Here is a 22,866-nt window from a genome sequence, read left to right as displayed (position 1 = left end):
CATACACCAATTCGACTTACGGCCTCATTTTGAAAAATTCTTCGAATTCTTTTGTACAAAATTTTTGACCTCAGATTCGGATTGACAGCAATGATTTTAGTCTACTTGTAAGTTTTCATTATGATATTGCTCACGATATTGATTTTATGACGACATAAAGATGAAAATTATATAAGGGATTTGACCGTGATTGGCAACTAGGGGGGTAAAGTTTCTACCCTAAATGATTTTTGCGGTCAAATCCCTTACAAGTTCTCAAACTTCATTTCTCCGTAAAATCTAAAATACAAGCTCAAACCATATGAAAAATGGTATCCCGCCTAAAATTATGACGATAAAACCAAATCTGAGCTTAAAAAAGTCGTATAATCAAGTTTGGAGAAATTTCCAAAACGAGGTCGTAAGTCGAATTGGTGTATTGCCAGAACTAGGTTACCCCCTGGGTAACAGAGTCTCCATTATTAAGTCTAAGAAATAAAGTTGGAAATTAGTCATTGCCATTGCAGTTGTCTACAATAGTTTATTCACGGATTTATGAGACTCTGGTACCCATGGTACAAAATACACGAACCCTTCTTCATAATATGAAATCATTCAATTTCCGGGACAGATAGAAGAAAGAAATCAAGGAAGCTAAAATGTTTCCATTGTCGACATACACGACCGCTGACACTTCAAAGTGACATCCGATCATTGTTGCTCAAAATTATCCTGCATCTGATGGCATTGTAATATAGCGAATAATTGAAATAAATTAAAAGATTGCAATGATAAGCATGGAGACAAAATGTCAAGATCGATTTGGTTGCTCTAGAATCTAATTAAATTCATGTTGATGGCCTATGCTTCCAGCCAGACCTATGACTTTGCCTCAACAATATCATGGAGAATAAATTGTGCCTTAAAGGTCTTGCAGGATTTTTTACAGCTTCCTATTACCTGCATACCAAAGTTTAACATAATTTGATTTGCACATTTGATTCAAGGCAGAATCTAACTTTGTCAATGCTCATAGGCCGGTAGGGTAGGATAGCATGGCACGCAATTATAATTTCATGTTAAAGGAGCATTTCCAATGAGCATATAAAACTTGAAGATAATATTTTGTATTGTTCTAAACAATATTTCGATATGGAACTTGGCTAACCTTTTGGGTAATTATCCAAACAAATCGCTATCTGGTCTTCTACTCACTCACCTCTGTCCACCTGAAATCTTAGCTATGTCAATTTACAAACATTTTAGTATTTGCTTCCGAAACAATTCTTTTACTTTGCATAACAAGAGTGTGTATCAACAATTTTGGGTTAGGTCACTGAACCCTTTCCTGCGAAGTTTTAAAACGATTTCTATGAACTAAAAGACTTTGGTAAACAAATGACGTCAGCTCTTCCGGAAGGCAGGGGAATTCAAAATGCCTTGGTCGCATACTTACAAGAAAACAATACAAAGTCTTCTCAAATAAGTAAGCAAAAATTAAGCACTACCTCCAAAATCCGGTGCCCACTCCCAATACCTTTATTCAAAAGCTCAGCTCACAGCGTTTGCAAAAGCTCCAGATTTTCCTTTAAATGTGGCTCTCTAGAATGAACGTGCATATTCATTTGAATTAGTGAATTATCTGTCTTCTCCAATTTTTTAAATTACTTAGTGGTCGCCTAAATCAGTATCAGTGTGCATTACATTATTGTAAGAAGAAACCTTACTGAAACTTTTCTAAAGGGCAATCATTCAATTTGAGGGGGGTGGGGGACTAGCTCATTTCAAAATCAATTTTCCAAGGGCGCAAGTTTAATATAGGGTCTTGATTGATAAAGAATTACCAGTATGAGAGACCTTTTAATTCTCTTAGATAATTGAAGGGGTGTTTGGGGGGATCTAGAAACCGTAGAACCGCCTGAAACTTTTACAAAAATAGTAAGCCCGTGCATTATTTTTCTAAAAACTGCATAACCGAGTGAAAAATCATCTAAAACCGAAAATTAGGCTATTTTAAACTACGTTTTAATGCTATGGTACCTTGAACATCATCGTAGATAAGTTTAATATGTAGAGTTTTCTTTCCAGAACTTTTTCTAAAGAAAATTTCTAGCTTCACAAATTATTATGATATATTTTAGCATTTTCACGCTTTAAAGGCGGACTTTCGCCATAGCAAATACTCCATTCTCCTTCGCAATTCCTTCCCCCGTTCTTCATCCTTTGACTCTGAGGCTCTGGCACCCAGGGTAAGTAGATACAAACCAATCCAGTTGCTATTTTCATTTTAGTAAATCAACTTGTTGGCATGACCGCCAAGAGGTTTAGGAGACTCCTGGGTGTGGGTTGAGTTTCTCTTACGATCTACCGTATCCTGGATGTATTTCCTTTGTCCAAAATTTACAAACAGAAACTTTTATGCCCTACAGTAAAAGTCAATAGCAAAAATAAGACTAAGGTGAGAAGTCTTGTCATTTTCTACGATAAACAGCTGAATCAGCCACATCATCTGATCGGGACAGTGTTCAGCATCAGCACAGTCGATCTATTTCATTCGAATAAAATGTGGTTAGAAAAATATTTGGAAATGAAAGCCTTTCCTTATTGACTTGTTTGAATTTTCCAGCTTCATATAATTTCAAATCCACCTCCACATTTCAATTTCCAGCTCCAAAAAGAGCCCAAATCCAGCTTAGAATAAGCTCTGTTTCTTTCATGCATGCAAGTTGTAGAGTTTAGTACATTGAGTACTTGCATTGGGTACGAACCGAAAGCAATGGGGCTGACATGCGGCTGGTCCTTTCACTAATTATTGCATCAATTCAATTCAATGTTTGTTAAATGTAACCAAAATAGAGTTCCGGTTGTCAAAAAAAGAAACTTGTTGTTGCATGTTACCTACCCTGGGTACCAGACTCACAATATATAAAACCAGAGTACATCTTACCGTTCTTGTAAATGAAATGTTTTCTCGGAAATCATCTAAAAATACACATCTCAGTTTGATTCGCCAAAATGACAGGCTGTCAAACTGTTTATAAAAAGAAAGGTTATGCGTGCTGGGCGTTTGGTGAGAATTTGTGAAGAGCAAGCGCAGCACAAGAGAGCTATTCGACGAAGAAAATGACGTTTACCCTATCTAGAGGCTGCCTGCATGCGCTAGCCTTGGCTACATTCATAACAACGGTAAGTGTACAAACATTTTTATTTCTAAAAAAGAGAATTTCTAAAAAAAATTGCAACTTTTCTTAGTGTTGGCCAATGAAGCTGTCTGAAATCGACTACGAAATTTCACCCCTAGTTTTGAACTTCGAGCATAAAATATTTTTTGTCTGTGGTCATGTCTCCAATGAGGTTTGTTTTGTATTCCTTTAAGTTTCTCAAGACCGTAGAACTAGAAGCATTTTTAAATTCTATATTAAATCATATAAAAAATCGGTTGAAGATACGCAATAAAGAGAACTACCTACGTTCCTGAAACCTGACAACTCTTTTCATGCTCTATTTTCAGGTTTATGGACAAAGCGCCCCAACAAATGTGAGTAGCTTTATTAGAATTAAAATGTTAAACGAAATCGCGACGTAATGATATTCAGCTATTAAAGTATTCTGATTTTTATAGATTGTAAGAAAATGCATATATGTTATGACACAATGACGTTATAAGGGGATGCGCCAGTGCGGACGTGCCCCTTGGTAGTTTAGTAGTGGCACAGTTTGGCAAATCATCATTGGATAAGCAATGTTCAACTCGTTAAAGTCAGCCATAGGAATGCCTTTCTTTATGTCGAGAAGCATCACCATGCCCCATCTTAATAAACTCTCTTCGATTTATGGAATGAGGTGTGGGACAAAAATGCATAGTGCTTTTCGTCGTGTGATTTTAGTGCATCATTGTGTGGCTTCAATGTATCATGTTAATGTGTTGTATAGCCAGTAGCGCCGTTATTCAGCCAGTTCTGCGCCCCAGGGTCCGGACCCCGGAAAGTGGCCGGACCCCGAAAGAGGCCCCTTGCTCAAAATTAAGGTGATTTTTCTTTAAAAAGGATAATTCATCATTCGAGGTAAAGCTTTCTCCGAAAGGGCCCCCCGAAGGCCTGAAATTAAACATTAAAGTATTTGTTTAGAACGTCTTCGACGATCTTGAACTCATGCTCGCATATTGGGTCCGTCAAAATGACAAGAAAAGATGCCTTTAACAATGAGCCAAGGAAGATTTAATGACTCTCATGTGTTGAGTATTGAAAGAGGTGTTGCTAAACAGATTGTCTTTAATGATGTTATCGACGCTTTTCCCTTTGAGAAGCTCGTAAAATGGTACTGTAAAGGTTTTTAAAATTAGTGGATAACTGTTTGAAGAAAATAAATCGGGGAGAGAGGAGCTCTGAAGCTGACTCACTTTTAATTTTCACGAAGCTAATTTTTGGTTTTAATCTGTAACACCGCATTCATACCTTTTTAGGGCCAAGTCAAGAAAAGTTTAATTTGGTCCACGCCCTGTTTTCGTTTCTAAAAACATCCTTATTTCGAATTTGGAGGCTAAATGAGCTTTATACGTTGTTTTATGGCTTGGTGAAAATGTTACTTCTTTCTGGTTACCAAACAAAAACCGTTAGCAAACAAGGGTAAAATGGTCCGCAGAATGTTTGACCATTATCAATCAGAAGAATGAAGATGGCGTTTTCTCATCATTTGGTCTATTTATTTTGGGCTGTCGGTGTGCCAGTTGCAAAGAAGGCCATAAATAAAACCCCAACCATTTTGAGGGGGTTGCGGAGTAGAAACAATGACCTTCCTCTGCCCACTAGCAATACCTTGTTCATGCAAAAGTCGCAAGCCAGTTGGTTATTAACTAATACACGAAGAAACGAAGTAGAAATTTTTGGGGAGATGAATCATGCTCGTTTTCCAGACATACACTAGCCCCCGTTTCAGGGTTACTGCACATGCGTATTATCACTTGAAGCTCTAGGGGAAGTTCAAGAGTTGTGTGGTCCCAGACAGAACAGCTGTGCGAATACTGTTATTAATGCGCATGTGCTATAACCCCGAAACACTGATTGGTTTAAGACAGTATTGTTTTAAAACAAAGGACTAAGGCTTTTGAAAAACTCGAAGGTAGATCTGGAAACGTGACTTCCGGCCATTTGCCAGAATGTTCCCAAGGCTTGAAATAATCAGTGTTCTTTACTTTTATGCTCAGGGACGACGGGGCGGGGGCATGAGGGAGGCAGCGCCTTCTTGCCTTTCACCAGGAGGGGCAGAGGGGGCAAATGTGCCCTTTTTAAGAGAATAACAATTTTAAATACAGTTATTTTTTATTTAAAGATTTAACGTTAACCACAATTCCCAACGGAAAATATGGACAATAAGCACACAAATATTTTCTTATTTTTTGTTTCTGTTGAAAACTGAAAGTACTTTTCAAACATTGGCTGTTTAATTGCTGCTTGTTCTACCTGGGATAGCAAGCATACCCCTGAATTCTCCTTTAAAGGGTAACTTTACGGCGCACATATGCGCTGATCTAGCCACTGAAGATGCCCTTTCTAAATTTCTGTCCCCCTTGCCCTTTATTGTCTCCGGCGTCCCTGTTTATGATTAAGCTTTAAAAATATTTGTTAGGTAGTTTGCTAGATTGTGCAAAATGCCCTGTTTATATTCGGCTCAAAGTTTAAATTCTCGGAGTTATTTTCCTTTGTTAGGTTACAACGCTTACAGTTGCGCTTTTCTCGACTTTTCACTCGACAATCTGTGCGAGGTTTGTGAGGAATTTCAAGGATGTGTGACGCATATAGGTTTTACAAGTCACGAAATTCCAAAAAACTCGAAAAGAGATTTAAAATTTTGCCTTGATTTTGGGAGGGTTCCAAATCAAGAGAGCTTTTGTGACAATCTATAAAAACGACGAAACAAAGTTGGTAGTGCACAACTTCAATTTTCTTATTTGTAACTACACAAAACTCTAAATCGGTTGGCACTTTCTGATCCTGCTCATGTAATCACTGAGTTTAGCAGCAGTATTTTTAACTAATCAAGCAAACTTATGATTTTATCAGAGCGGGAATGTTTGTCAGGTATTTTTTCCGCGACTGATTTTTTTTTCACTTTTTTATCTGAACAACCTGGATTCAAATCCAGCTTGTGAAAAAATAGCTAAAGATGGCATTATTCAGCGTGGGTCTACATCCTTCCATTTTCAGCGTATCTTCACCAGGTTTTATGGTAGTATCACTTTTTGTACAACTATCAAAATTTTTCTTGCGAACAGACCTCACTATGACAGAGTCAACCCTCAATCCCCCAACCCCTAAAAATCATTGGAAATCCCAAATTGAAAAAATTAACTTTTCTCGAAATCAATGGTGTGTGATTTTTAAGAACCAACAAGAAAGTTTTGATCTTTTTCATTTAGTAACACTTAAATTCTTCAGATTTTGATTGGGGAAAAAGGCTTTGTATTGTATTTTGTATTTTATTGTAGATTATTTAATGTTAGTTTCTTCAATAGTGAATATACACTAATTAAGACTAACATGAAGCAATTTCAAGGATTGCATAAGACAGTTCATTTACTGCGAAATGAGCATGCGCACTTGTTTTCAAGGAACCAAGTTTTGATCAAATTCTTAAATTGTCTAGAATTTTGTGCTGTCTTTATTGATTCCGGGAGTGAATTCCAGATTTTAGGCCCTTGAAAACTTAATGATCTGATACCATTATTGGTAGTTCTGGCTTTTGGAATGTCAAGGGGGTTTTTGAGTCGAAGGTTATGACCTGTTCTTTTGGGTACAAAATAGTCTTTCATGAAAACAGGATTAAGGTTGTTAAGTGTTTTATAAACTTCGAGCGCTAAAATTCTAAATGATTGGAAATGTATGGTAGTTTCTTTTGAGTTAGCAAGTAAATCTTTGTACGAAGATGAATAGTCCGAATAGGCTAGTCTTAATGCCCTCTCGTTAATTTTCTCTAGCTTATCCTGACTTCCTTTTCCACATAGCATCCATATCAATGGACAATAATTGAAGTGAAATAGTATAAGTGAATTCATAAATATCTTTTTCTCTCTGTCGCCCATAAATCTTGTCTTGCCAGTCTTTTTAAAGAATTTAACTTTTTAGCTGCTCTTTTACAGATCTTATCGATATGAGCGTCAAACTTTAAATTTTCATCAATCTGAACACCAAGCAAAGTAACGTTGTTCTCTATTTTAATTGCAAGTTTTTGGTCAATTTCAAACTCATTTATGCATTTATCTTTGCTGCCGATTGTGATAGCTTGAAATTTAGAGGGATTTGCAATCATTTCATTAGATTTAAGCCAATCAAGACATTTTTGTTTTTTTATTTTTACAAGTTGCAATAGTTCATCAGTATTTGTTGCAGTGACAGATATCTTGTTGTCATCAGCAAAATTACATAAAGACCCTTCACCAAGGCTGTAAAAAATATCATTTAGGAAAATATTGAAAAGTAGAGGTCCAAGTATTGAACCCTGTGGCACTCCTTGTCCAAGTTTACCCAAGGAGCTGTAATGAACTTGAAATGCATTTAAACCCTCTCCAAAAATGCAGACTGTTGCTGAAGGAATATATATCTTGACAGTAACCCATTGACTTCCTTCTTTATTGATTTCAATTAATATTTCATCCACGATATTCTTTTCGGTATTAATTAAATCTGTCCAAGATATTTCAAAATTTTCATCCATTCCAAGTTTATCATAAATCTCGTTATGAAAGGCAAGGATAGTTGAGGCGATCTGAGTGTTGTCTGTTGTGAATGAGTAATGTGCTTGGTTTTTGAACTCATCAAGAAAGAAGGAGGGATGTTCTGGCGGAATCCTCAGATCTGTTTTTATGCTGTAAAGTTCCACCACACTATCGATACCAGTAATATGGTTGGTGGCTAGTAGAGGTTTAATCTCATTTTTCGCATGTTCTGTTCGACCATTCGTCTGTTCCTTTCCTTTTCGTTTGCTTCCCAAAGACTTTGATGAAGTATCACTAGATATGCCGATCGAGAAGCGAAGGTCGTTTCACAAAGAACAGAGCATCAAATCCCCTTGACGTAAAGATCCCTTTTTCAATTTATAATCCTGGCACGTTTGCACTGACATTGTGTTTGGTCATGGGTTTATTTCGACATCGCCACTTAAGATTAAAAGTAATAAAAGATAAGTTTTACTTCCGTGCGACTTGTTTGATAATGGCCTAATTCTCAGAGGAAATTTTTTTACAGAGATAGCAAAATGATACAAATAATTGCCAAATGCTCCTTCTGATAGTGTACATAACATATGCTTTCACCAGTATCATAGCTGACTTTGGTATATAGACTTCTCCGATACCGTTGTACCAAAGCTAAAAACACGAGAAGCGTGACGAGCTTAGCACAGACAGCCATCGTCGCCATGATCGATTCTAAATGTTGTTGATATTGTTATGCCTGATTCGTTGCAAAACGAGACCTCTTTGACTGCAGTTGAATCGGCAAATCGAATTCGATTCCATGAATCTAAAAAGCTAGTTTTTTTCAGAAAAACTCTTCTTCCTTAGAAAGTTATCATTATGGGCTATTCTATTGTCCATTTCTGAAAATGATATCTGCTGTATTGAAGTAGCTATGCCCTTCCAGATTGAAATGTTGCAAAAATTTAAATTTGTCTGTCTGACTATATACATCAATATACTGTAACATTGGACTGTCTATTATTTTCAGCAATTCAGGGTTAACCTAGCAAGAGATGAAACTGAAAGTTAATAAGACACGGGAATCTTTAAAATTCTGTTTGTCCCTACAAATAAATGTCACCTCGTTGGGTCTATTTTGAGACAGCCCAAATATAACAACATTGTATCTGTGAGCATTGCACCTTTTGGAATGGGATTGAATTACTAGAGAACATTAAGAAAGGATAAGAATCTCATTAACGAATTTTTCAGTATGCTTGAAAGATGTTTTCATCAAACATTTTTTAAGGCCACACCCAAATCTTGCCAATAATTTTCAAATCTTTGCAGATATAAAAATTCCTTAAAATAAATCCTGCTAAAACTATTTTTATTAAATTAACTTTCCTTTATATTATTTCACTTCACATTGCACTTATTATTGCTTGTCTTCATTTCATTTAAGGGCTGTTGGAATTACCGCATGCTCAATGACGGCAATCGCAATGTTCACAGCACGGCAGGCAATTTTTATTGCGATAACAACCTAAGAAGTGGATGGTACAGATTCTCTGGCAGTGCTGGCAGCGACCTATTGAATAAATGCCCACATAACCTGAGAGGTTCATACGGGAATAGTTACTGTGGTGCACATTATGGAGGCTGGATTAGTGGTTCCGCACCAAGTTATTACGATGGCCCTGTGAAAAGGACGGTATATTTTGCTCGATACGACCACTGTTACTATGATTTGATTTCGATATGGATGCAAAACTGTGGATACTTTTACCTGTATTACTTTCAGCAGAATGCACTTCGCTATTGTAACTACAGATACTGTGGATCCCATTTGGGCGTTTCTTCTATTGAAGTTTACAGCCCAACACCTTCAACATCAATTTTGACCGTATCTACCCTGGTGATGCCAACACCAACTGCTGTATGTAATCCAAACTTGTTCGGCTTTTTTTATATCATTGAAAATTATAAAACAGCACTACACATTTACTCAGAATGTCAATCCCCAGAAGAGCAGCCCCTAGCCTAACCCTCGCGGGTTTTGTTGAAGAACATATTTTGCATGTACTCTTATAGATAATTCTGCTTTTTTATGAAGACGAAGCCGAGTAGTTTTTAGGGAATATTGTCTACCTCACCTTTTTCCCTTAGAATGTTGCTACCATAATGCCCAGAGGTAACCATTTTTTGCACTCTATTTAATTTAACCCATCTCTATGATTTATCTACACATAACAAGCTGTGCATGTAGATGGTCTCGATTTGATGACGTGGTTTCTACAACATTGCAGTAAATTCTTAATAGCACGTACTTTTAATTTGCATGCACATAAATAAAATTAGCATTCAAGCTTTAGATTTGAAAATAATTCTACTCAGAATAGTTATAAGTAAGGTAAAAAAAATTTAATCTGCATTTTTGAAGGGGGGGGGGGGGGGGGTGGGGGATAGTTTATGTCGTTTTTTATTGGGATTTTAAGTTTTCTAGATCTCTCCACCAGAATGTATATGCATGCTTGTTATATTATAAAACTAATTAGCTTTTGTACCTTTTCTGTCAGAGCTACATAAATATTTTTACTGTAAATACTTTTATTTTTAAATAGGATTATTATTGAATACGTGCACGGAAATAGCAGATAGAAGCATCTCTGCTCCTCTGCTCCTATCTTCTAATTCCGCATTCAAACTTTTGTGCCAACTTCCTAAAGTGAGGGGAAACGCCTTTCACCTTTGTAGAATGATAGTGTTTTGCCTTGAGATAAGTGGAAATCCTTCTGTTTCGTTAGAATAACATTTTTTTTTCTTTTTTCAAGAGGGAATTTTTCCTCAGGCTTTGATGTCCGAAAATTTTCCAAATCTTTTTCAGCACTTATCTAAGGATGATATCTCATTATTCCATCATAGGAGGATCCTTGCCATTCGTACACGTATCTTTCAGAGCGGAATCGAAATTTATATTATCAAAGTTATGTATATCTCTGCGACAATGGACTAAACGGTTGGTTCAGGTTCGGAGGTGCAGCTGGCTCAAAAATGTTAAATCGATGCCCTATTGTTCATACCGGTAGCCACATCAATTGTGGCACCTATTACCAAGGTTGGATTTACGGTTCAGAGCCCTCATGGTACGATGGAGTTGTCCAACGTACCGTCATGTTTGCTTATTTCGGCGATTGCTATAATCACAGAGAGACAGTCAACGTTCGAAATTGTGGAGGCTTCTTTGTATACGGTTTCTCGCGCCCTTACTCAGTTCCCTGCAACTTTAGATATTGTGGAATGGCAGATCAAGTACATGTAACACCTAGCGCAGTTGAAACCTCAGCACTATACGCTCTGGATACGATATCACCATCAGCAAGTATTACGTCCCAAGCTATAGAAGCAACATCAATAGCTGCTGCATCCACCCCAAAGCCTCCACTGGATGGCTGCAAGTACTACCAGGTCCTATCAGAGTCCAACCGAGCAGATTATTACTTCAAGCGGGGTTTTCATGGTTGTGACAAACATTTAAACGGATGGTACCGCTTCATGGGTGATGCTGGCAATAGGATGCTTACCAAATGTCCAGCAAGAAAGGGCAGCTTTTGCGCAGCGGAATTTCAAGGCTGGCTGACAGGCTCCAATCCGGGCATACATGAGGGAGAGGTTTACAGAACTGTCTGTTTTTCAAGATACTATGATTGCTACTGCTATTATCAGACATATATCAAAGTAAAGAACTGCGGGACATATTATGTTTACAAATTAGACGGTGTTCCTTCCTGTAATCTCAGGTACTGCGGAGCCGAAGGTAGGCAGCCATGATAAATTTTTAATCGATTTGATAAGCAATTACTTTAAAAATATTTCAAATTGCTCCCTTTTCGCTTAGTATTCCTTTGAGCTATTTTTGGATTAGGACTAAGTCGAGGATGGACCCAAATTGTCAATTTGGAATCGTGGAGAATCGTTGACATATTTAAGGACTAAGAACTATCAAACAGTTTTATTGGGAGGACTTTTCCAAGGGGCACTTTAAGGGGAATTAAGAGGTACGGCTTTGGCAGTAGAAAAGACATTAACAACTTTTGTAAACATGGTGATTTTGAAAGAAATGAACTGGCCTATAGAGAGATGTGGTTGAATTGACAGGAATCTCATTCTCAGTTATGGTCATTGTAGCCTTGTTCTCGTGTGATGATTATTATTACCTTTTTTTCATACCTTAAGTGGACATTTTATTTGTTGCGGAGGGTTTGAAATTGTGCTTTATTTCAGATCAAATGGCCAAAGTTGAATGCAGCAACAACTATATGCGTGTTATTTTGGATACCAAATACTTCAATGCGTCTGAATTCTCACGCATCACTCTACGTGATCCGTATTGCTCTGCGTATATTTCGAGCTCTTACATATCACTGGGCAGTGCCCCAAATGGCTGCGGAGCTTCAAGAGAAGAGACGCAGCGTCATATCATCTATAGAAATGAAGTTATCATGACTGCAAAGCAAGAAGAAGGCATGATTACAAGAGATCATGATCAGTCGATTGATGTATCATGTATTTACGATAGGGATGGCTTTGGAAGCAGTGTATCTTATGATCCAATACGAAAAGTCAGTGGCAATGAAAGTAAGATTTTTCTGCATTTAAAACTTCATGTCATGATAACATATCAAGTCTTATAAAGTCAGAAAATATGTTATTGGTATCAAACGTATCGGCAATTCAACCTAACAAATCAAATATCAACCACAACTGGAAAATGCATAAAAAAATTCAGTAGTTCCCATATTCTTCCCTACTTTGAAAGCCAAAAAGTCTAGACAATCAAATTGTCAACAAGAATTGTCTGTTCGATACAAAAAAAATTTAGCAAAGTTGAAAACAGAAAAAAAAACACGCAAGGGTCTCTGCTTTTAGCATAGCTAATTTTAAGTATACTTTATTAAAACATAATGATATTCAATTATTTCTTATCTTAATCAGCATCAACATTTGCAGGCTCTAGTCAATTTTCATTGCCTATGTTATAAAAGTGCGTTTTACAAGAAAAAGATCACAGAGACGATGTCAAAGGGAGCATGATAAGCATGGCTACCCATTAACCTTAACAAAAACAACACAGTAGCACCTAATGCTATATAAAAATTCTGTTTAGGACGTTATTGCCCATATTCACCATAGACGCAAAGTTTTGGTACTCCTGTACGTAAAAACTATCAGAAACACTCTATAAAAAAGAGGAGAGAGGCTGGTTCAATGCTCTCAGGCCTTGATCGGTGTAAATCACTTGAACTCGTTTGTAAACGCTTTATGCCAAATTGCAAGGCTGTATTCATATTCAGCCCTCTTGAATTAGACTCTTGAATAAATAAGAAAGATTATATTTGTCTCGCTTCTTTTTCGTAGAGTGTGTCTGGTACCCAGGGTAAGAAATACTCAAAGCTCAGTATTTTTTTCATGGAATGAAAAGCTCATTTGAATGAATTACCTGATTAAGTCTAAATTACATATAAAAATGAAAGTTGTCCTTCTCTAGGCATTTTTTCAGCCGACTTAGGTCATTCCTTTTGAAAAAACACAATGTTTTTTTCGGGACGAGAAGCCAGCCACGTAGCTGCAAGGGGGCACGCTGTGCCCCCCCTCCAAAATGAAAATTTTGACAACAGCTTGCACCCTCTGGCTATATTTTTTCCAAATTATATTTTGAAAGTTTGGCATATTTATAATTCTATGACCTTGATTTTGTCCAAATATATCTGTTTGTTATATATCTATTTTCTTGTTTTAAAGCCTGCCCCCCTCAGGTATGGCTCTTGCTCGAGTTTGCCCCCCCCCCATAGCCGACACCTACAGCTACGTGGTTGCGAGAAGCATTAGGCAAACTGCTTTATACTTTGCTTAGATTCAGTTATTTAGAGGTTTTTTGGATGCACTGAAATTCATTTTTGTTACCTGCCTCCAAGTTCCCAAAACAGGTGTTTTCAAGTCAAAATAGCTAAAACAATATTGAGAATTTTTGGAGTACCAGAGACTTACCAGATTAAAAGTGCATTTCTAATTTTCACTTGTGACAGAGAGACTCTGAAAGGGAGGAATAGTTTTCCATCCTAAGTGTGGCTAGGATTGCTTTTCAGTGGCGGAAGTTATGGGGGCATGGAAGGAGATGCCCGTTCCCAAATCGAAAATTATCGCAAAATTCGGACTTTCATCGGATAATTGACAAACTTTCAATATGCTGAAATCCCACCCAAAACGTTTTCTTGTCAAAAATCATAGGTCTGAGCACAACACTGCCCCCAAACAAGCCCCTACCCCCTTCCCCATCCGTATGAAAGCTGAATTTCCGACACTTTTGTTCTTGACAAAATCTTTCTGTATTTCTAGAGATTCAAATTTAAAATTCGTTTTTAACCTGTTTTTGATGTATTCTTAAAAGGTGGTGTTGGAAGTTTCACATTCAATTTCGGAATGTTTCGCAACAGCTTGTTCAACAGTCGCTTCTACTCGTACCCAGCAAAGGTGAAATTGAGAGACTATCTTTACTTTGAGGCCAGCGCAAGCGTGCAGGACAACAATTTGGTATTACTTGTTGATCAGTGTTATACGACACCAGACATGAACAGAAACAGCCATTCGAAATACATGTTCATCAATAATGGGTGAGTTAATAATCTACAAAGTTCGTGAGTAAAATGGCGAGCAACAGTAAGATTGTGTTTACTTCCTTTTATCGTTAAATACTTTGGTATAAAAACTTAAATTTCTGCGGGATGTTTCAGTGCTCGAGTACCCGTTTTAAAAAACCGTTGATTTCATAAAGCCATTTCAAACTTTTGCAAAGCTTCAAATTTTTGCCTGTTGCTTACCAAAATGTTCAGTTTTGGAGACAAAATACACCTGTAAACTTTTTTTGAAAGAATTCTGCTTTAGTCAGCTGTCGCTAAATATGGATACCAAGGTTCTGTTTTCTGTCTCGAAGTAGAAACAGCATTTTGTGCATAGGACTGCAACTCCTTTTTGACCAACATTATGAAGAGAGAGCCTGCCTTTTTGAATTTAAAGCAGTAAAGAGGAAAGCAATTTTAACATGTCGTAAACTGATCATTGTAAATTGATGTCTCAGTAACGGATACCCAGGGCGTAAGGGTCTCAACAACTTTAGTCTCAAAAATACTAAAAAATCTAGTCTCAGGCATTTATATTTGAGTCCTCACTACTGATTCATCGCCATCACATCGATATATAATACCACAAAGCCCTTTAAGGACTTGGTACCCAAGGTAAGAAATAGACCAATAAGCTCGTGCAGCAATGGAATGATCGGTAACGAATCACTTCCTCTGCCAATTTGCAGATGTGGGTAATGAACCGTCAGCCTAACACTTTTGAGATCTGAGGGTTTTTGTTGGGGATACGAACGGCCAAAGTTCGAAATGCAAACGAGACTTTTGAGAAATGTATTGATGGAACATGCGCAGTAAGGTTCGGGAATGCCAGCGTTTTGGAGGGAAAGCTTGTGAAACTTCTATCTCAACGCAAAGTGAACCGAGGAGCGATTCTAAGCGAGGCATCAATATTCAACAGACGAGCAAGGGAAAAAGTTTCAATTGACCATACACTCTTACAATTGTTCTCTATGCCCGGATGCTGTCAGTCTGCATAAGGCCTGTATCGCAGCTACGCGTAACAACCAGAATCGCAAAATCACTCCGTGGAAATCAGATGCACCTTTGGTTAAAAATCCCATTGTTTTATTTTTGAAAGCCCCTGGAAATCCGTTTGTTTTCTTGGAAATCTCGCACTTGTGATAATGATGATAATGCCCCTTCTCCTTTATCTATTTTTATTTGTTTGAAACAGCTGCTTTGCTGCAAATTGCATAGGAGCAAGAATCTTTGTAAAAACGGTATCCAGATTGAAATATCATAATTTTGTGATTTAAAGGACCCTGAGTCCCACATACAGCTAACAACCTGATAAAGTTTTTATATTGGGCAAGACTATTTGGAGTTGTTGCACAAAATTGTTGCTTGTGTCTTTTTCTAAATAAACTCCTCATGCCAAGAAGCAAAGGTCTTTTGCCAATGGCAAGTTCTTACAATTTGTTTAGAGGAAGCATAAATTTGGTTACTAGTTTTTTTGCAAAGTATGTCCATAAGGTAGTCTAAAGGAACCCAATGTTTGTTATTTGTAATAAAAGGGAAAACCTAGTTGATTGCCAATTGCATCAAGTACAAAGTAGGTATTTGGCAAAATTTCAGAAAAATATTTTGCTATATCAATAAAAAAAACAAATGAACTTAGAAAGTTACCAAGGGATGCATAATGCAATTTCTCTTTGAATCTGGCGTACTATAAATAATCGATATAACGATAAGTGTAAAATGTGAACGAGAAATTTTTAATGAACGCAATTTTATCTTTTAGGCCAGAATAAAGTAAATGGCTTTGGTCGAAGAAATTGAAATTATTTTCTTTTCAAATTTTAAGCATGTTTCACATTCTAGCAATTTTAATCAATTTTAAGTATAGAATGTTACTCATTTTATTTAGTTCGCTAAATATCACTTAAATGATTCTCTCAAATCTGGTGTAGATAAAGTGTGTTTCCAGCAAAGCTAAGCGATCTCTTTGCAATTAGTACCAACTTATAGCTCAAAATTGATTTACTTGATAAATTGGAATTTATATATTTAGTTTTGCTAGCTCTAAGTCATGCCCTTTCCTTCCTAAAGCCCTTTCACAACTTGGCGCAATGATCGTATATATTACTAGCCTAAATGAGACGTGGCTTTATAATGATACAAGAATTGACTCTAAAGTGAGCATTATCTTTCACAGCCTCTTTAGAAACGACTGCGATATATATTCTGTGGGTGTTGAATTATTATCATAAAAACAATAAACTAATACCTACCCCCAGCTAGAGCATGTTATAAAATATATAAAATTTAATAAAAGTTTTTGCATCAACTATTGACAATTTAGAGTTTTAAAATTATCAACAATGTAAACAAAAAACGAATAGTAAACACGTGACATTTGTATTTATATAATCGGCCTTCAAACAGCAAGAAGTAAACAACAAGCAAGAAGTTGAAGTAAACATACAAATCCGTTTCTCGTTGTCTGTTAGTATAGAACTACAATGCTACAACATGATGTGATGGTATATGGCAAAGAAATTGTATTTGTTAGGAATTATACACTGCGATAAAAAAATGAACAAAGAATAAACACAAAGAATTGAAAAAAATAAACTTATCAGCAAGGAGTTTTTCAAAAATAAACTTTACTCTTTTGATAAAACAAGACATTAGAAAGTAAGGAAAAAGAGGAACGCATATTTACACTCTTTTTTATAAGTACGAGTAAATTTAAGGTCAGGCTCACTGTTCTTAATTTTTTCGAAACTCTGAGGCTGGATTGTTCTTAATTTTTTTTTATATTAGTAGGTTGTAAGCAATGTGATTGCTAACATTTTCGCTCTAGAGAGGTGTTCAGGTCTCATTTGCTAAGAAAGTGAGTGAGAAAACCTTCATTTGCTGAAAAATTTAAATATTCACCAAAAAACATCCACACATGGCCAAAAATCTTCGTTTTAAGATAAAACGTTGTTCAAAATTGCATTTTACAGTAGCTCATCCCCAGCTTGCTCCTAATTTGTTCTTAACTTTTGACCAATTTTGAGGCTCATGTTCTTATATAATTATTCTTATAAAAAGAAAAGAGTGTACATGTGTTCGATGATAAAGCTTAAAAGAAAATTTAATCTAAAATGCGACCACATTATCATAACCTCGCTGAAGAAAAAAAATAAATTTTTCGTGAAATTTCTGTTTTTTTTAATATATTGTTATTATAGTTCAGATATGCATAGCTAATAGACCTGTGATTTTTTTGCTAATGTTTTTAATCGAATCTTCAATCTTGGTTGAGATCAGGTTATGTTTTGAATGGATGAAAAAACTGTTCTTTTCAGGTGTCCTACAGACAGCACTGTTCAATTCCTTCCTGCTGATGGTCAGAGACAGCGCTTCAGTATGCAAGCGTTCCGATACCTAAAGAATGGAGGGTCTGTTTACGTTCACTGCCTCTTCTTGTTGTGCCAAAGAGCATCACGTGACTTCAGATGTAGATCAGGTTGCCCTGGCAACAATATTGGGCGTGTTAAACGAGACGTTGATACAGCATCAACATTTGCAAGTGATGAAGATACCTATTCAAAATATTACTTACTGGAGGCTGGTCCTGTTGTTGAAGAAAATGATCAAATTGGTGATAACAAAAACCAAGGTTAGAAATGTGTTGCTTTTCTTCAATAATTTGAAGCATTTAAAGACAGCACGCTTTTGAAAGTTAAAGTGAATTTATTAGTTACGGAGAGTTTTGAATTTATACCTTCTCGGAGTCGATCAGTAGTGCAATAGACCTTTTTTGATAAAATAAAATGTGTTTTGGCAAATGGTAAACATTTACTCAAAAACCCAGAGTGTGCCAAAATGAATATTTACGACAATTTCAAAATCATTTAGCAGCCTGTCGTTTCATTTAGGAATTTTGGAATCTGTTTACATCAAAAATGGATCCAGTTTTGTGTAGACAGAAGAGTTCGTTTTCTCTCTTGGACTCTTCAATTAGGTGAGAGGTTTGAGGTTGCTGATTGGTCAAAGCAAGATAACCAATCAAACGCATCTTTCTTTCTTTCGCGTTACTTTCGATCCACACCTGGATATAAATTTTCAGCTTACTTTTGGTCATTCATTATCCGTCGTTAATACTCTGAAAGGTGTCGGATGAAAACTGCTTTAGTAAGCAATGTTTCCGGTATTTCATGCCATTTTCAAATAAATTTTGTGATGCCGGACTAATTACTGGCATGACTCCCTTTGATTACTGCATAATAACTACTGAACACGAAATGCTAAACTAAAATATGCTGCTATGTAAGATCAAGCAGGAGTGCCATCCTAAATAGTAAGGAAGGGGGGCTGTGCTGTAGACAAATTAAAGAGGACACACCCATGACCCCACCCCAACTGCACCCAGTATAATTGCATTTGTGTTAAAGACTCTCCGTAGTGTGTAGAAGTCATCCAACCTTTTCGATGACACAAAAAGTTTGATAAGAAATCGCTCATTCATGAGGAATCTATAGTATAATAAAGGTTTGCCAACACAGAATTCATCCAAACATGGGCTAACTTGTTAAGGAAGGCTGAACCCCCCAAAATCTTTCTGAATTTTAGCTGAGCCCCCCTCCCCTCCCCCTCCTCCACGGCACCGCTGAGGCCAAATTGATTTTTATGCAAGAATAAGCTTGAAGGTAAAAAAAACCTTCAACATTATAGGGGCCATTTTCAGCACAAAGCACAGTTATGTCTTGATATCATGTGCTCGGTCTCGTAAAGGCAAAGTTGTACATTCTTTTGCATGTCCAGCTGGGTGTCTCTTAGTTGCAGCTTCGAGTTTGATTCTTAATGTTACATCTAAGCAACTCTTAGTTGAATTTATAAGTAGTGAATTACCAAATGCTGAACAAGCAATAAAATTGAACTTGCACATTTTGTCTGTGAATTAAAACAGAAATACCTAAAGCTGTGTAAGCCTTTTACACACATAAATTCTAATTTTTAATTAAAATCCTTTGAAAAATGGGAATAATTACCGCCTTGTTAGAAATTTGAATCTTTATAGAATAGATGAAATAGTCCATAAATTTTGCATTTTATTAATATTGTGTTTGTGCAAATTGATATATCAGATAAACGCTTGCTCTGACGACTAAATATTGTCTGACAACAGGTGGCGAAAAACAAAAACAAACACTACAAAGTGTAGTAATTGGTTTGGTTGTTGGAGTTGCTGTATTAGCCTTCATTGTTATCGGACTTGTTATAAAAATGAGGCGGCGTGGACCCGAGGCAGGTAAAGTGGATAAAGCAGAGGATATCGGGATTGATAATGCTCCAAATGGCAAAGTGTATATTGACGACAATAAAGAGGCGGATGAGAAAGAGAGTGCTATGTAAGAAACCAACATTTTCATAGATTTTTCTTACTTTATATATCAAAGACTTTAGCATAGCTTGAATATAATCATTTTGTACTCTTCAAACAGAAAGACATTTGAAATTCTGTTTTCTTTTGTATACTTTTATTTTTTATGTTTAACAGATTATAGATTGTATCGCAAAAAACATTGATGGCCAGCAAAGAAATTTTCATATGACTTTTCCGTACTTTCATGCGCCTTTTCCGTACTTTCACGCGCCCTTTTCATACTTTCTATATGACTTTTCTCTACTTTCCACATGATATTTCCTTACTTTTTATGTGACTTTCCGTAAATTTCATATGACTTTTCCGTACTTTCATGCGCTTTTTCTGTACTTTCACGTGCCCTTTTCATACTTTCTATATGACTTTTCTCTACTTTTCATGTGATTTTTCCGTACTTTCCACATGATATTTCCTTACTTTTTATGTGACTTTCCGTAAATTTCATGTGACTTTTTTGTACTTTTCATGCGCCTTTTCCGTACTTTCCAAATGAATTTTCCTTTCCTTTCATGTGACTTTCACGTACATTTTATGAGCCTTTACGTACTTGTCTGGTAACGTGACTGCTTTTCTTGTTTTGTGACTTGGATGTGTTCAGACACATTACCCTAACTTACAAATTTGTATATCTAAAGCTTTTGCATAATGGCAAATTTGTAAGTTTTTTTCTGTCATGTCAATATTTTTGCCGATTTTTCCTCAAAATACTGATTTTAGGATCAGCCAGTTTTAATGATCATTGCATAACCATTTCCTTTGGCGCAGAGCGTGGCAAAGTCTGTACATTAACCAAAATGTTTCCTTGTGCATTGATGATTCGTATATACTTCTGTTTTCGTTATTCAAACGACTCCAGGGACGCAGTGGCTGGGGGGCAGGGGGGGGCAGCCGCCTCCCCCTGGCAAAAATTTTGTCGGATAGTCGGAAAATCCAACGTTTGTCGGAAAATTTGAAATATTAGACAAAATGTAAGGTTTTCATCGATCCTGTCCAAAAGGTCGCATATTTTTTAAACCTGTCGTAAAATAGGGCATGCTCAACCCTTCTTACTTATTTTTATTAGAGTATTTATCGGAATCATCGCATTGCTGAAATTTGTAAAGGAAATTAACGCTCTGGTCTCAGTTATGTTATAAACTCCCATTTCCGACAGTTAAAATTCAAATCAGTTCATTTCGAAATGAATTCGCTGGTGTTGTAGAAGACGCAAAAAGTTTATATTTTCACCATGACTTAGAAAAGGAAAATTTTGTCGAGCGACGAATACGCAGAAAGAAAAAGATGCCAGGGGAAAATTGCATAGATGAATTGGAGGGAGATAGGGAATCCGTATATCATCGTGATAGTAAATACAGCTATCAGCTTAATGAATACAAAATTCACGTCTCATAAGGCAATTTTGACAGATTTTGCTTGTGTGCAGTGTCATTAAAAAAGGTTGCGAAGAATTACGGCCTGGATGACGAAAAATAAAGATATGAGTACAGCTTTTTCGTCAATAATTACCGCAAATTTAGGAAAGTTAGAGAGAAGATCAGCTCTCAGCCGGTTGCAGGAGAAATTTTTTATTCAAGCCCCGGCCAAACCACTCGATTTTTCACTCGATTTTTTATTCGACAAGAAATCGAGTGGAAAAATAGAGTCGTTTGGCTACCTTGTCGAGCAAGTCGATTGGCGTCGAGTGATGTCGAGTGAAGTTTGATCTCTATCAAAAAAGTCGAGTGAAAAAGGTGTTGTCAAATGAAAATCGAATCGTTTGGCCACCTTGTCGAGTGAGTCGAGTGAGCGCGTGCGCAGTTATCATCTCTTATGCTGGGCAGGGAAGCATACTACCCTGGGGCCTCGAGGTCCAGGGGACCTTTTTAAATGATGTATTTCATTTTAAGAATGGAATTAGTCGAAAGAAACAAAATTTTGCCTGAAAATAGAAATTTATTTAAACGAAATAAGTATTTAATGGCGGTTCCTGCATGAAACGGACGAACAGGGTCTTATGTCGCTCGAGTTCGTCAAGATATTTGCACACAAGATAAACACGGCAGCCGATTTGTGTTTCTTTGCCTACATTTTGTTGGCGTGAGTGAAAAGTCGAATGAAAAATCGAGCGAAAAATCGAATCATTTGGCCAAGACTTTGAATAGAAAAAACTTCCATTCAGTTCTTCAGTTGATGATAAGTACAACCTGCAAAGTGCCTTTCCACAGCTGGTCCTTCTTTACAAGATTCTCGTCACTTTGCCAATAGGCTCAACAAACTATGAAAGAGCTTTTTCAAAGCTGGGGATTGTGAAAAATCGGCTATGGTCAACGATGGGACAAGACCACCTTTCCTCTCTGATAACAATCAACGTCGAAAGTGATATTTACAGTCGATAGACTATGGTGACATCATCGATTTGTATGCTGCCACACCTCTTTTGAGAAAGATGCTGCTTGAGTAACAGTTTATATAAATATCATTTGAAGGAGAACTAATATTTTGGACGCGTTATATCTATTTAAGATTTAGCATAAATAAGTGCAAAGTAATTATGATGCGATTTAAAACTTGCCAGAAAAAACTTTTTGCTATAAACAGTTAAAAACACTAACGTGACAGTTTATTGTATAGCGAGAAGACTTGTAGGGTGTAAATTTATAACTAGTTGCAGTTTTGTTCATAGCGATTTATATTTGGTAAGTTTTGTTAGAATAAAGGCTATTGTTGAACTTGAAGGTGTATAACGAACGATCCATTCGTTAACGATTTCCAGATCCATTCGTGATATTGTAGTATCAAGTGTTGCAGTATATGCAGCAAGAGTAGTCTTCAAGAAATGTATTGAGAAAAATTTGTCGGAAAAATCATAGTTTTATCGGAAATTTTTCAGCTCTGCCCCCCCCCCCCAAAAAAAAGTTAACTCCCACTGCGCCCCTGAACGACTCCAGCTAGATATCTCGACAAAAGGGTTGGGAAAAGTGTCTTACAGACTGTCGTTATTTCTGGTAATCGGCTTTCAGTTTTTCATTGCCAGTGCAGGTTGATTAAAAAGATATAGCTTTATTTTGAACGAATCCAAGTGCTCATTTAATTACAACCATTTGTGTTTACCTATCTACGAGAAAAACTATGGCATCCACAAGTCCAGAGTTTAATGAGTC

The 22,866-nt window shown here is 36.7% G+C and overlaps 1 protein-coding gene across 2 annotated transcripts; it reads left to right on the top strand.

The window, feature by feature from the left end:
* Positions 1–2,919: 2,919 nt before the first annotated feature.
* On the top strand, positions 2,920–22,796 carry LOC135693680 (pancreatic secretory granule membrane major glycoprotein GP2). Of its 2 annotated transcripts, XM_065212220.2 has the most exons (8): positions 2,920–3,165; positions 3,491–3,517; positions 9,117–9,590; positions 10,577–11,468; positions 11,936–12,289; positions 14,100–14,322; positions 17,646–17,959; positions 19,469–22,796. In XM_065212220.2, the coding sequence occupies exons 1-8, from the start codon at positions 3,103–3,105 to the stop codon at positions 19,693–19,695; spliced, it is 2,574 nt and encodes an 857-aa protein (XP_065068292.2). In that variant the 5' UTR covers positions 2,920–3,102; the 3' UTR covers positions 19,696–22,796. The 2 variants fall into 2 exon arrangements, with proteins under 2 accessions (XP_065068292.2, XP_065068293.2); XM_065212221.2 differs by lacking the exon at positions 9,117–9,590 and having other exon boundaries at positions 2,924–3,165.
* Positions 22,797–22,866: the final 70 nt, after the last annotated feature.

This window comes from Rhopilema esculentum, chromosome 11 (genome assembly GCF_057945365.1).
Source record: "Rhopilema esculentum isolate cy_ngs chromosome 11, ASM5794536v1, whole genome shotgun sequence".
NCBI classification, from domain to species: domain Eukaryota; kingdom Metazoa; phylum Cnidaria; class Scyphozoa; order Rhizostomeae; family Rhizostomatidae; genus Rhopilema; species Rhopilema esculentum.
This window is presented reverse-complemented; position numbering and strand designations above follow the sequence as displayed.

What these genes read in the sequence shown, in the direction of transcription:
- LOC135693680 (XM_065212220.2), top strand. Translation starts at nt 3,103, where the DNA reads ATGACGTTTACCCTATCTAGAGGCTGCCTGCATGCGCTAGCCTTGGCT. An exon ending in TGGCTACATTCATAACAACG is followed by an intron (nt 3,166 to 3,490) that starts GTAAGTGTACAA and finishes CTCTATTTTCAG; the next exon opens with GTTTATGGACAAAGCGCCCC. An exon ending in GACAAAGCGCCCCAACAAAT is followed by an intron (nt 3,518 to 9,116) that starts GTGAGTAGCTTT and finishes ATTTCATTTAAG; the next exon opens with GGCTGTTGGAATTACCGCAT.